This window comes from Oncorhynchus masou, chromosome 25 (genome assembly GCF_036934945.1).
Source record: "Oncorhynchus masou masou isolate Uvic2021 chromosome 25, UVic_Omas_1.1, whole genome shotgun sequence".
In the NCBI taxonomy this organism is placed as follows: Eukaryota; Metazoa; Chordata; class Actinopteri; order Salmoniformes; family Salmonidae; genus Oncorhynchus; species Oncorhynchus masou.
Window position 1 is genome coordinate 46294946 of NC_088236.1, and position 15236 is coordinate 46310181.

A 15236-nucleotide genomic window follows, 5' to 3' on the forward strand; every position below is an offset into this window, starting at 1 on the left:
ACCAGGCAAGTCAGTTAAGAACAAATTCTTATTTTCAATGACGGCCTGGGAACAGTGGGTTAACTGCCTGTTCAGGGGCAGAATGACAGATTTTTACCTTGTCAGCTCGGGGGATTGAACCCGCAACCTTCTGGTTACCAGTCCAACGCTCTAACCACTAGGCTACACTGTCACCCCTGTTCAGGGAAGTCAGGAACCAATACATGCAGTCAGTCAGGAAAGCAAAGGCTAGCCTTTTCAAGCAGAAATTTGCATCCTGTAGCTCTAACTCCAAAATGCTCTGGGACACTGTAAAGTCCTTGGAGAACAAGAGCACCTCCTCCCAGCTGCCCACTGCTCTGAGGCTAGGTAACACGGTCACCACCGATAAATCCATGATAATCGAAAACTTCAACAAGCATTTCTCAACGGCTGGCCATGCCTTCCTCCTGGCTATTCCAACCTCAGCCAACAGCTCCGCCCAAGCCTCCCCAGCTTCTCCTTTACCCAAATCCAGATAGCAGATGTTCTGCTGCAAAATCTGGACCTGTACAAATCAGCTGGGCTTGACAATCTGGACCCTCTATTTCTGAAGCTATCCGCCGCCATTGTCGCAATCCCTATTACCGGCCTGTTCAACCTCTCTTTCATATCGTCTGAGATCCCCAAGGACTGGAAAGCTGCCACGGTCATCCCCCTCTTCAAAGGGGGAGACACCCTGGACCCAAACTGTTACAGACCTATATCCATCCTGCCCTGCCTATCTAAGGTCTTCGAAAGCCAAGTCAACAAACAGATCACTGACCATCTCAAATTCCCACCGTACCTTCTCCGCTGTGCAATCTGGTTTCTGAGCCGGTCACGGGTGCACCTCAGGCATGCTCAAGGTACTATACGATATTATAACCGCCATCGATAAAAGACAGTACTGTGCAGGCCATCTTCATCGACCTGGCCAAGGCTTTCGACTCTGTCAATCACCATATTCTTATCGGCAGACTCAGTAGCCTCGGTTTTTCTAATGACTGCCTTGCCTGGTTCACCAACTACTTTGCAGACAGAGTTCAGTGTGTCAAATCAGAGGGCATGTTGTCCGGTCCTCTGGCAGTCTCTATGGGGGTGCCACAGGGTTCAATTCTCGGGCAGACTCTTTTCTCTGTATATATCAATGATGTTTCTCTTGCTGCGGGCGATTCCCTGATCCACCTCTACGCAGACGACCCCATTCTGTATACTTCTGACCCTTCCTTGTGCTATCTAACCTCCAAACGAGCTTCAATGCTATACAACACTCCTTCCGTGGCCTCCAACTGCTCTTAAACGCTAGTAAAACCAAATGCATGCTTTTCAACCGTTCGCTGCCTGCACCCGCACGCCCGACTACCATCACCACCCTGGATGGTTCCGACCTAGAATATGTGGACATCTATAAGTACCTAGGTATCTGGCTAGACTGTAAACTCTCCTTCCAGACTCATATCAAACATCTCCAATCCAAAATAAAATCTAGAATCGGCTTTCTATTTTGCAACAAAGCCTCCTTCACTCACGCCGCCAAACTTACCCTTGTAAAACTGACTATGCTACCGATCCTCGACTTCGGCGATGTCATCTACAAAATAGCTTCCAATACTCTACTCAGCAAACTGGATGCAGTTTATCACAGTGCCATCCGTTTTGTTACTAATGAACCTTATACCACCCACCACTGCGACCTGTATGCTCTAGTCGGCTGGCCCTCGCTACATATTCGTCGCCAGACCCACTGGCTCCAGGTCATCTACAAGTCCATGCTAGGTAAAGCTCCACCTTATCTCAGTTCACTGGTCACGATGGCAACATCCACCCGTAGCACGCGCTCCAGCAGGTGTATCTCACTGATCATCCCTAAAGCCAACACCTCATTTGGCCGCCTTTCCTCCCAGTTCTCTGCTGCCTGTGACTGGAACGAATTGCAAAAGTTGTTGAAGTTGGAGACTTTCATCTACCTCACCAACTTTAAACATCAGCTGTCTGAGCAGCTAACCGATCGCTGCAGCTGTACATAGTCCATCGGTAAATAGCCCACCCAATTTACCTACCTCATCCCCATACTGTTTTTATTTATTTACTTTTATGCTCTTTTGCACACCATCTCTACCTGTACATGACCATCTGATCATTTATCACCCCAGTGTTAATCTGCTAAATTGTAATTATTCGCTTACCTCCTCATGTCTTTTGCACACAATGTATATAGACTCTATTTTTCTTTTTTTTTCTACTGTGTTATTGACTTGTTTATTGTTTACTCCATGTGTAACTCTGTGTTGTTGTCTGTTCACACTGCTATGCTTTATCTTGGCCAAGTTGCAGTTGTAAATGAGAACTTGTTCTCAACTAGCCTACCTTGTTAAATAAAGGTGAAATAAAAATAAATCAAAATTAAATTAGCTTATCATAATCAGTACAACCTTCACAAAAGTATTTTACACACATCATAGGTGTCCATTACAATCTATGCAATAAATTGGCATGCATGAATTGTCCACAGTACATGAAAACGTGAATAAAACTGTAAATACATTATGCTCCATACATACAGTCCCATTCAAAAGTTTGGGGTCACTTAGAAATGTCCTTGTTTTTGAAAGAAAAACTATTGTTCTGTCCATTAAAATAACATCAAATTGATCCGAAATACAGTGTAGACATTGATAATGCTGTAAATGATTAGTGTAGCTGGAAACGGCAGATTTTTTATGGAATGTCTGCATAGGCGTACAGAGGTCAATTATGAGCAACCATCAGTCCTATGTTCCAATGGCACGTTGTGTTAGCTAATCCAAGTTTATAATTTTAAAAGGCTAATTGATCAATAGAAAAGCCTTTTGCAATTATGTTAGCACAGCTGAAATTGTTTTGTGGGTCCGTGGGGTCGATTACAGTCTCAAAATGGCCAGAAACGGGAGAGTGAGGGCGCCGTAGAGGGGACCGACTGTAACCGGATCCTTCAGATCGTCACAGGAGATTCATGACAGCACACATGTCCAAAGTTATTCTTTTTAAGGAAGCCAACAATGAAGGCAATGCGAGTGCCAGCCATAAAATGTTCCAGGGGTGGGGGAAGTTGTGCAAGACTGTGCAAATGTATTCAGACCCCATGACTTTTTCCACATTTTGCTATGTTACAGCCTTATTCTAAAATGGATTAAATGCATTTCTCCCCTCATCAATCTACATACAATACCCATAATGACAAAGCGAAAACAGGGTTTTACACATTTTTGCAAATGTATGTAAAAAAACTGAAATACCTTGTTTACATAAGGATTCAGACCCTTTTGCTATGAGACTCGAAATTGAGCTCAGGTGCATCCTGTTTTCATTGAGCATCCTTGAGATGTTTCTACAACTTGTTTGGAGTCCCCCGGTGGTAAACTATCTTGATTGGACATGATTTGGAAAGGCACTATATTAGGTCCCACAGTTGACAGTGCATGTTAGAACAAAAACCAAGCCATGAGGTTGAGTGAATTCTCCATACACCACAGCGACAGGATTGTGTCCAGGCACAGATCTGGAGAAGGGTACCAAAACATACCTGCAGCATTGAAGGTCCCCAAGAACACAGTGGCCTCCATCATTCTTAAATGGAAGAAGTTTGGATCCTCCAAGAATCTTCCGAGAGCCTGTCCGCCTGGCCAAACTGAGCAATCGGGGGAGGAGGGCCTTGGTCAGGGACGTGACCAAGAACCCGATGGTCACTCTGACAGAGCTCCAGAGTTCCTCTGTGGAGATGGGAGAACATTCCAGGAGGACAACCATCTCTCCAGCACTCCACCAATCGGGCCCTTATGGTAGAGTGGCTAGATAGAACTACCTCTCCTCAGTAAAAAGTACATGCATGGAGTTTGCCAAAAGGCACCTATAGGACTCTCAGACAATGAGAAACAAGATTCTCTGGTCTGACGAAACCAAGATTGAACTCTTTGGCCTGAATACCGAGCATCAGGTCTGGGGGAAACATGGCACCATCCCAATGGTGAAGCATGGTGGTGGCAGCATCATGCTGTGGGATTGTTTTTCAGCAGCAGGGACTGGGAGTCTAGTCAGGATGGAGGGAAAGGAACGGAGCAAAGTACAGAGTGATCCTTGATGAAAACCTGCTCCAGAGCGTTCAAGACCTCAGAATGGGGTGAAGGTTCACCTTCCAACAGGATAAGCACACAGCCAAGACAACACAGGAGTGGCTATTTGACAAGTCTCTGAATGTCCTTGAACCCGATCGAACATCTCTGGAGAGACCTGAAAATAGCTGTGCAGCGATGCTCCCCTTCCAACCTGACAGAGCTTGAGAGGAGCTGCAGAGAAGAATGGGAGAAACTCCCTAAATACAGGTGTGCATACCCAAGAAGACCAACGGCTGTAATCGCTGCCTAAGGTACTTCAACAAAGTACTGAGTAAAGGGTCTGAATACTTATGTAAATGTGATATTTCAGTTTTTGCTTTGTAATTATGGGGTATTGTGTAGGTTGATGAGGAAAGAACGATTTAATCTATTTTAGAATAAGACTGTAACACAACAACATGTGGAAAAAGTCAAGAGGTCGGAATACTTTCCAAATGCATTGTATACGCCTGGGATATCAACCAGTCAAAGTTGGCATTAGTGGGAGTGACCATATTGTTCTATGGGAGTGACCTTACTAGGTAAAGTATTGTCATCAGGCTAGCAAAAACATTTTCCCCTGGTCGTCACTAATTAACACAGCCACAAAGCCATAATTATGGCTAAACCCTGCCCATTTCCAAAACATATCTTCTTAAAATGTTATTTTAAAACTAACCTTAACCTTAAAAACAGTGACAACCTTATGCCTAACCTTAAATTAAGACCAAAAAGCTAATTTTTTGTTTTCATAAATCTTTACGATAATAGCCAATTTTGACTTTGTGGCTGTGCTATCTAGTGGAAGCCATTCCCCCTGGCCTCAAGGGATAAAAAACAAACACCTTCCAGCTATCTTATTAGCAAAGGACATAGCTAGCTAGCTAATGGCTCCACCGAGAAGAAGAAAGATTACACCCTTAAAATCTGTTCTCGATGTGTGTCACGCTTTGGGGGAAACCATACCAATAAGAGTTACAAACACAATATCTTTGTTGCCAAGATGTCGCACCGATATGATGCACAAGACACATGGTAGAAGGTGTTGTGGGAGATGATTGGTTGGTAGATTAAGCCAAAGAGTAATGCGCCGGGAGATTCAACTGGGCACTCTGCATTGGTTAACAAAGGCCAAGTTTGACGTGTTGGTCTAACAGACCTTTCCGCACATTTGGGGTGGAAGTGTCTGGGAATAAGATTGTTTCTCTGCCATTCGGGGATCCTTGGGATGTCCCTACCCCATTGAAAGTGAAATTTAAAATTGTTAAGGTTTGGATTAGGTAAGGGTCATGGTTTAAGATTAGGGTAGGGTTTAGGGTTTAGGAGAGGGACGTCCCAAGAATCTCAGATAGCACTAACCGAATGAGATTAGGTGTAATGTGATTAACATAACTTCACTTTAGAGTATATGCTGTCCTTCAGCTCAACATGTCACCCTTCATAGAGTACATGTTTATATCATATTTGACATAGTTGGTATGTTAAGATGGCGCCTAAGAGCATGGCTGACGTTTTACTTGCTCCTAACCAACTGTGCTATTTGTTCGTTTTTTTTGCATTGTTTGTAACTTGTTTTTTAAACTTATTTTGTACATAATGTTGCTGCTACCGACTCTTATGACTGAAAAGAACTTCTGGACATCACAACAGTGACCACTCACCTCTACTGGAAGAAGATTTTTCCTTTAACGAGTCTGATGAGAAGGATATACTGCTTTCCCGGGAACAGGCCCACATCCCCGTCATTTGTGTGAAGAAAAGACAGAGGAAAAGGGGGCCGCAGGTCGGGATGCCTTCTGAGAATACGTAGGCGAGCGAGTAAACTCCGACTGCCATCCGTTCTACTGGCTAAAGTGCAATAATTGGAAAATAAAATTGATGACCTACGATTATCCTACCAACTGGACATTAAAAATGGTAATATCTATTGTTTCACCTAGTCATGGCTGAACGACGACACGGATAATATAGAGTTGGCGGGATTTTCAATGCACCGGCAGAACAGATAGACCACCTTAGAACAGATAGACCACCTTAGAACAGATAGACCACCTTAGAACAGATAGACCACCTTAGATGCAACAGCAGAACTCTAGACCACCTTTACTCCACACACAGAAATGCGTACAAAGCTCTCCCCAACCTACCATTTGGCAAATTTGACCATAATTCTATCCTCCTGATTCCTGCTTACAAGCAAACACTAAAGCAGGAAGTACCAGTGACTCGCTCAATAATGAAGTGGTCAGATGACACGGATTCTATGCTAAAGGACTGTTTTTCTAGCACAGACTGGAATATGTTCTGGGATTCATCCAATAGCATTGAGGAGTATACCACCTCAGTCACCGGATTCATCAATAAGTGCATCGATGACGTCGTCCCCACAGTGACCGTACATACATATCCCAACCAGAAGCCATGGATTACTGGCAAAATCCACATCAAGCTAAAGGCTAGAGCTGCGGCTTTCAAGGAGTGGGACACTAATCCAGACGTTTATAAGAAATTACGTTATGCACTCAGATGACCCAGATGAGCTAAATGCCTTTTATGCTCGCTTCGAGGCAAGCAACACCGAAGCATGCACGAGAGCACCTGCTGTTCTGGACGACTGTATGTTAACGATCTAGGTAGCCGATAGGAGAAAGACATTTAAACAGGTCATCATTCACAAAGCGGCGGGGCCAGATAAATTACCAGGATGTGTACTCAAAGCATGCGCGGACCAACTGGCAAGTGTCTTCACTGACATTTTCAACATCTCCCTGACCGAGTCTGTAATACCTAACCTACTGTTCAAAAGTTTGGGGTCACTTAGAAATGTCCTTGTTTTTGAAAGAAAAGCACACTTTTTGTCCATTAAATAACATCAAATTGACCAGAAATTATGGCTCTAATCAGAATAGAAAGAGGAGTGGAAGGACCCGGTGCACAACTGATTAAGAGGACAAGTACATTAGAGTGTCAAGTTTGATAAAAAGGACGCCTAACTAGTACTAACTGGCAGCTTCATTAAATAGTACCCGCAAAACACCAGTCTCAACATCAACAGTGAAGAGGCAACTCCGGGATGCTGGACTTCTAGTTCCTCTGTTCAGTGTCTGTGTTCTTTTGCCCATCTTAATTTTTCCTTTTTATTGGCCAGTCTGAGATATCTTTTTTCTTTGCAACTCTACCTAGAGAGCTCGCCTCTTCACTGTTAACATTGAGACTGGTGTTTTGCGGGTACTATTTAATGAAGCTGCCAGTTTAGGACTTGTGAGGCTTCTGTTTTTCAAACTAGACACTCTCTTGTATTGTCCTTTTGCTCCGTTGTACACTGGCGCCCACTTTACATCCTGGTTAGGGCCAGATTGCGCTGTTCTGTGAAGGGAGTAGTACACAGTGTTGTACAAGATCTTCAGTTTCTTGGCAATTCCTCGCATGGAATAGCCTTCATTTCTCAGTACAAGTATAGACTGACGAGTTTCAGAACAAAGTATTTGTTTCTGGCCATTTTGAGCCTTTAATCGAACCCACAAATGCTGATGCTCCAGACACTCAACTAGTCTGAAGAAGGGCAGTTTTATTTCTTCTTTAATCAGAACAGTTTTCAGCTGTGCTAACATAAGTGCAAAAGGGTTTTCTAATGATCAATTAGCCTTTTAAAATAATAAACTTGGATTAGCTAACACAAAGTGCCCTTGGAACACAGGAGTGATGGTTGCTGATAATGGGCCTCTGTACGCCTTTCTAGATATTCATAAAAAATCTGCCGTTTCCAGCTACAATAGTCATTTACAACATTAATAATGTCTACACTGTATTTCTGAAAAATTGTAGGTTATTTTAATGGACAAAAATGTTGCTTTTCTTTAAAAAACAAGGACATTTCTATGTGACCCCAAACTTTTGAATGGTAGTGTATATGTTTCAAGCCGACCACCATAGTGTAACGCTCAATGAGTGAGTGTGTGTGGAGTCAGGCGCAGAGAGCAAAGGATGTGGGAAAAAACACGCTTTAATGTCCAAAATCAAAAGAACAAAATAGTATATATCCAACACAGGCGTAACTATTAAAACAAATAGTACCCTTTGGTAAAATACTAGGACAGCGGAAAAACCCAAAACGAATACTAACACCTCTCACAATTACAGTAGAACAAGCCCGCACAAACAGAAGCGGGCTAAACAAACTTAAATAACCCCACCCTAACAACCAAACAAGGAACAGGTGAAACCAATTAAACAAAAACAAACGAACACAGAACAAAGGATCGGTGGCAGCTAGTAGACCGGCGACGACAACCGCCGAGCGCCACCTGAACTAGAAGGGGATCCAACATCGGTAATATTCGTGACACATAGTCCCTGTGCCCAAGGAAGTGAAGGTAACCTGCCTAAATTATTACTGCCCCGTAGCACTCATGTCGGCAGCCATGGAGTGATTTGAAAGGCTGGTCATGGCTCACATCAACAGCATCCTTCCGGATACCCGACACCCACTCCAATTCGCATACCGCCCCAACATATCCACAGATGACGCAATCTTAATCGCACTCCACACTGCCCTTTTCCACCTGGACAAAAGGAACACCTATGTGAGAATGCTGTTCATTGACTACAGCTCAGCGTTCAACACCATAATGCCCACGAAGCGCCTCACTAAGCTAAGGACCCTGGGACTAAACGCCTCCCTCTGCAACTGGATCTTGGACTTCCTTACAGGCCTCTCCCAGGTGGTAAGGGTAGGCAACAACACATCTGCCACGCTGATCCTCAACACTGGAGCCCCTCAGGGGTGTGTACTTAGTCCCCTCCTGTATTCCCTGTTCACCCACAACTGCGTGGCCAAACAAGACTTCAACACCATCATTAAGTTTGCTGACGACACAACAGTGGTAGGCCTGATCACCGACAACGATGAGACAGCCTATACGGAGCAGGTCAAAGAACTGGCAGTGTGGTGCCAGGACAACAACCTCTCCCTCAATGTGAGCAAGACAAAGCAGCTGATCTGGATGTCATAAGGTGAATTCACCAATTTGTAAGTCGCTCTGGATAAGAGCGTCTGCCAAATGACTTAAATGTAAATGTAAATGTAATCGTGGACTACAGGAAAAGGCAGGCTGAACATCAATGGGGTATAGTGGAGTGGGTCGAGAGTTTCAAGTTACTTAGTGTCCACATCACCAATGAACTATCATGGTCCAAGCACACCAATACAGTTGTGAAGAGGGCACGACAAAACCTTTTCCCCATCAGGAGACTGAAAAGATATGGCGTGGGCCCCCAGATCCTCAATAGTTCTACAGCTGCACCATCGAGAGCATCCTGACCGGCTGCATCACCGCCTGGTATGACAACTCCTTGGCATCTGCCCGTAAGGCGCTGCAGAGGGTAGGGAGTACCGCCCTGTACATCAATGGAGCCAAGCTTCCTCGCTTCCAGGACCTATATAATAGGCAGAGTCAGAGGAAAGCCTATAAAATTGTCATAGCGTTTTTTCTCAGCTACCACATGGCAAGTGGTACAGGAGCGCCAAGTTTAGGACCAAAAGGCTCCTTAACAGCTTCTACCCCCAAGCCATAAGACTGCTGAACAATTAATAAAAATTCAAATGGTCACCGGACTATTTAAATTGACACCACCTCCCCCCATTTGTTTTGTACACTGCTGCTACTCGCGGTTTATTATCTATGCATAGTCACTTCACCTTTACTTACATGTACAAATTACCTCAGCTAAAATGTACGCCAGCACACGGACTCTGTACCACCTGTATATAGCCTTGTTATTTGATTGTGTTATTTTTTATTATTTTTTACTTGAGTTTATTTGGTAAATATTTTCTTAACTCTTTTTGAAATGCGGTGTTGGTTAAGTGCTTGTATGTAAGTATTTCACGGTAAGGTCTACACTTGTTGTATTCGACACATATGACAAAAAGTTTGATTTGATATTGATGATTATTTTCCACAGTTATGCCACATTTATGAACCCTTTATAAAGCATGGCATACAGTTATAGATGCTTTGTAACACTTATGTTGTGTTTATGAAGGCATTATGAAGGCTTTATGAGCCGAAAGTCATTTAAAGTGGAACGTTATGGTACTGGCACCACCCTACGCCAGGGCCCTCACCTCCTCTCTGTAGGCTGTCTCATTGTTGTTGGTAATCAGACCAACCACTGTTGTGTTGTCAGCAAACTTGATGATTGAGTTGGGGACGTTCGTGGCCATGCAGTTATGGGTGAACAGGGAGTATAGGAGGGGGATGAGCACACACCCCTGTGGGGCCCCTGTGTTGAGGATCAGCATGGTGGAGGTGTTGTTGCCTACCTTCACCATTTGGGTTGGCCTATCGGTAAGTCCAAGACCCAGTTGCACAGGGGGGGTTCAGACCCAGTGCGACGTGTGTGTGCGAGCGCACGTGCATGTTTAGGAATGCCAGCTTCACTCTTTTTGACAAGGTTGCCTGCCCCTCCAATAACACCATCATCACCCTTCACCCTTGACCTCTAAGTTTCCCTGAGGACAAGCAAGCAGCAAACTCCACTTCCCTGTGCAAGAAAAAAACAAGCTCATTCCCTACTGACTTTTAAATATCCTCAAGTGTTGGGGGACTGTTGGATGGCCCACTTTGGCACGGACCTACTTGTATCAGAGTGTGGAGGCCGATGCCGCTGGCATAGTGTCTGACTGAGGGAAGCTCTCTGTGGGTGTGGTGGAAGATGCTTGGTGTTTTGACAGCTAGATGTAAGCTCCAGTATGGCCATTGGGCATAGGGCATTGGGGTGAGCTGACGGGGTTTTGAGAGTAGTGTCTGTGTGTGAAAGAATGTGCCTCCTTTTGGTGAGCTCTGGGGCGTATGTCTCAGGGTCAGGGGCTCTCGGGGTACAGAAAGAAAGAGATACAGACAGGCAGACAGACATTACTAGAACATACAGAGACCGGCTCAGTTCAAACTGACCTCTGTGGCCTGGTCATCCAGGCACCCCTACTGCTCCAGCCTGGGAATACAATATGTTTTCCAACCTTGATGTAGTGTGTGTGTGTGTGTGTGTGTGTGTGTGTGTGTGTGTGTGTGTGTGTGTGTGTGTGTGTGTGTGTGTGTGTGTGTGTGCGAGCACGCACTGAAGAGAGCTAAATCAAGAAATACGGCAGAGTCTCCTTAAGAACACTTGCATGTTTAAAAAAAAAGAATTGACTTTGTTTCGATAATATAACTCCCTTCCTTGATCTATGGCCTCATCTCATTCTCAACCCACCGTTCATTACAGTACACCAGCAAGGAGACATTTCCACACACATTTAACGATAATGATACGCAGGCCTGCAATTTTAATAACATAGTCATAAAACACTGATACAAGCCTAGTGCTTCTTGCAACTGAAATAGGGCAGCCACAACCACAGCATGCATTTGAAAGTTCGCTCACAAGGTCTCTCCTTAACAAGCGCTGCCTTTCCAAATTCTATGACCCCGATTGCAAAACCAAGACCCCCCGTTTTATACAACATTCCAACCCCATCATTCATGGCGTTCCATTTGAGCCATGCCAGAGGGGCCAGGGGGCATCACTTTCTCAGGACTGGCTGCTGTGGGCACTGCTATAGGCACTCCCAGTCAGTGGCATGTATTCATGGATGCCAAGGGAAGCCAGGCTTCTCCAAATATTTGACCAATAAAAATATATATTTTTAAATGTAGCTCTGCGTTTTCATAATTTTCAGTCAATTAGCAAGTGGCTGAATCTCACCGGAGAAATCATCCGAGCGAGGGAAACAGCGCCCCTCTGTCTCTTCCGATTTGGATCATTTAATATGTTAGGCCGCTGGCCTGAGACGATTGAAGTTCAATATGTAGCCGAGATGTAGCCTAGTAGGCACAAGTTAACCATTTAGCTAACTTAGCTGCTTCCTTGATGCCCATGTGAGGAAGTTAGACTGGCAAGTATTTTAGCTCGGTAGACTATGACAATAAAAACTGAAAGCGTATTGTATGACAGAGCCATAGACCGTTTTGCCAGGCAGTGCTCCTGTTGTCTTTGTGCTTAGTTGGGGGTTCTAAATCTGTAGTTATTTAGTAAAACTGTCGAAAACATTAACTTGCTTGACCATGCTGCAGGTCATACATGCAATATTTGCTTTGTGGACTTCACTGAACAGATGTTGCTCTCCAGTTTTGTGACGTATGTGTAGTTTCATTTATTCTGCCACTGTGTGACTGTTGTCTTTCTGTTGTCACAGCCTTATTATATGTCACGGTGGCGTATGAACGAATGGGTTATAGAACAAATAACGCAATTATCACAACATAGGTTGTGATATGGCTTTTCTTTACTGGCTTGGCATGGCTTCCACTGTGATTTTACCCCTGCACCTCTACTGCTCCCACCCCTGTATGGTGAGCGCTTTTGTGTGTGTGTGTGTGTGTGTGTGTGTGTGTGTGGCTGACGGACAGGGCTGAGTGAATGCATTGACAAGACTGTGGGAACAGGGGGCGTAAACTAAGCTGTTCCCTAGCAATAACAGGCTACACTCCTCAAGCCATTCTTATGGAAAATGCAGTACCTAGATCCACCAGGGGATGTCAGCCTTTTCCTTATACATAGTAGAGCAGTGTATCCCAACCCTGGTCCTCCAGTACCCCCAACAGTACACATTTTTATTGTAACCCTGGACAAGCACACCTGATTCAACTTGTCAACTAATCATCAAGCCCTCAATGAGATGAATGAGGTGTGTTTGTCAAGGGCTACAACGAAACGGTGTCCTGCCGGGGGGTACTTGAAGACCAGGGTTGGGAAACACTGCAGTAGAGAAGGCTTTTTGGGTAGCTCATTTAAATGTTGGTCCTAATTCCCACCTTTAATGACAACATTTTCATCCAGAGGTCCGAGGTCATCTTCCTCCAGGTCCTGTTTGATTTCATTAAAGAAGGTAATTAGTAGCATACAGCGTGAGGGCCTTTCTGTTCTTGTATGTATCATTAGCATCATGTATGTATCATTAGTCAGGCACCTACATTTTGGACTATGCCTACATAAGTGTATATGACCACAGGCGTTTTAATTTGAATGTTGAACAAGGTTATAGTGTTTGATCAAACATTGGACATGTAGGTTCGAGACGACTCCGATATAATGGCAACCTGTTCTTCCTTGATTTACTATGAATCGGATGCGCACATTGTCAATAGAGGGCCAACCTCAGCACTGTCATGAATAGGCCAAAGGCTAAGGGTGACCTTTATTATCGTAACCATAGTAATGACCTTATGACCTGTGATGCCAAAATTAACATCCTACAGGACACATTGTCTGGTCACAGTGTATGGGTATTAAGTGTTAAATCTATGCCCTTATAATGAAAATACAAAGTAATGCATTCCATTAGATTATTTTTTATTTTGGGCATTTATTCCCCTGTGGGAAAGCTTAACATTCCAGGTATTGAATTCCCAGAAGTTCCGTCCATGACAAAGAATGGCTCATTCATTATACAGGTGGGGAGGCTTACCTTTCTCATCTACAGTGACATCTACAGTATGTGCTCCTATATTTACAGCAGTGGCTGAGCACATGACTGTTGGTGTCACTGTGTGTGGTATGTAGTTGCCATACCATTGAACTTACTCAACTAGCCAGAGAGCCTCACAGTGATGTTTGGCAAATATTTAGCTGAATTTGAAATGTTTGTGTGTTGTTTTTGGTGAGTGAAGTACCCTATAGTCATTTGGTTAGCTTGCAATATTAGATCAAGTAATGCAACATCAATAACTGTGTAATAGGCTGTGTCAAGTATTTCAAAATGATAGATATTCAACCTGACTGTTTACATCTACAGTGTGCGTCAAAAGACACGTGTTGAATTTGTGACATTGCTGTTAATAAATAAAGCAGAAAGACCGAAGACAGAAGTGGCATGTTTTGAGTTAACTGGGTTGGGAAACCTGCTTCGGGGCGGTAACAGGAAGAGCACAGCACCTTACTATTGGCTCCCATCCATCCCGATCTCATGACGCAGACCCATGGGGGTGTGCTTTAGAACAAATCAGCTGGAGAAACAAAAACACAGACGGGTGCCTCATAGGTGACATAGTTAGAACTAGCGATGGTTAATATTTCACCAAATAACCCCAGTTTTAGGTAAAAGTTCAGAGTTAGTGCTTTAGCTAAATGCAAAGGAGTTAGTGAGCAGCCTGAAATCATTGTAAGAGAACAGCGAGAAGAAGGAAGATGCTATCTTTGTGACAGCGCTGAGTTTTTGGGCAACATTCACAGTAACGTTGGTTCTCTTAAGGCTCTTGAGTTAGTTGACAACTCTTCTTGCCTCCGCTCGTCTCCTGTGCTCGGTCGAATTTACCGCGGAGTGGCATGTGGGTCAATACCGGAACAGTCGGAAGGTAGGGGGGAAACGTCAGTACAACAGTTTTGCATGCACATGGTCACGTGTTCACTTTGTGTTTCGGTTTGCTTTAAGAGATAATGAAATAATCTCACTGGTTCCGAAAAATTGGAACTGTCAACAATAATTGTTAATTATTAGCCTCTTCGCTCCGGGAGACTTCTAGGCTCCAATGTAACACGAATAATGACGGTAGTTTTTGTTGTTGTTGTGCGCAGGTGTCCTGCTGCTTGAAAGCTGCTTGCATTTCGTTGTGGTGCAGCAATAGGCTGGGTCCGTTACGCAAGAGTATCAATGCATCTATTTTGGGTTGTATCCCACTTACCCGCTAGGTTAACATGCTTTGGTCTATCAATTCTAACTCGATTGACGTTGGACTTCGTGTAGTTTCCTGTATATTTTGGGGATAATTCTAGTCAGCACTGGAAATGCAATGAAGTAGTCTATCAGTTTCCTACAAGACTGGGTCTCATACAGTAGAAAAAATACAAATGAGCCAGATGCTTGGTTATGAATGGCTGCACAGACAATCAGTCAAAACACCCTCCATTGATGTAATGGTCCGCAGCAGTTTCTTGTTTCCCTCAATGTTTTACCATGTACTATTTCATAGTAAATCTAAATAGCAGTTCAAATGGAATGTTGCTTTATGATCAACATAACACACAATCTGCCCTTAATAGTGATCCAGGTCATTCAGAGGGTTAGAT

At 44.0% G+C, this 15236-nt stretch overlaps 1 protein-coding gene across 6 annotated transcripts in view; it reads left to right on the top strand.

Moving 5' to 3' along the window:
- The window catches only part of LOC135514402 (rho-related BTB domain-containing protein 2-like), a 101958-nt gene that overhangs the window by 19670 nt on the left and 67052 nt on the right, over positions 1-15236 (top strand). For 3 of the 6 annotated variants that reach the window (XM_064937868.1, XM_064937867.1, XM_064937863.1), the window contains exon 1: positions 14175-14524. The exons of the other annotated variants lie outside the window; for them this stretch is intronic. Coding sequence is in view for 1 of the 3 variants with exons in the window: in XM_064937863.1 (XP_064793935.1) it covers positions 14496-14524 (29 nt within the window). In the remaining 2 variants the exon portion in view is untranslated. Of the gene's footprint in view, positions 1-14174; positions 14525-15236 lie in introns of those variants that run through there. 6 annotated transcript variants of the gene reach the window in all.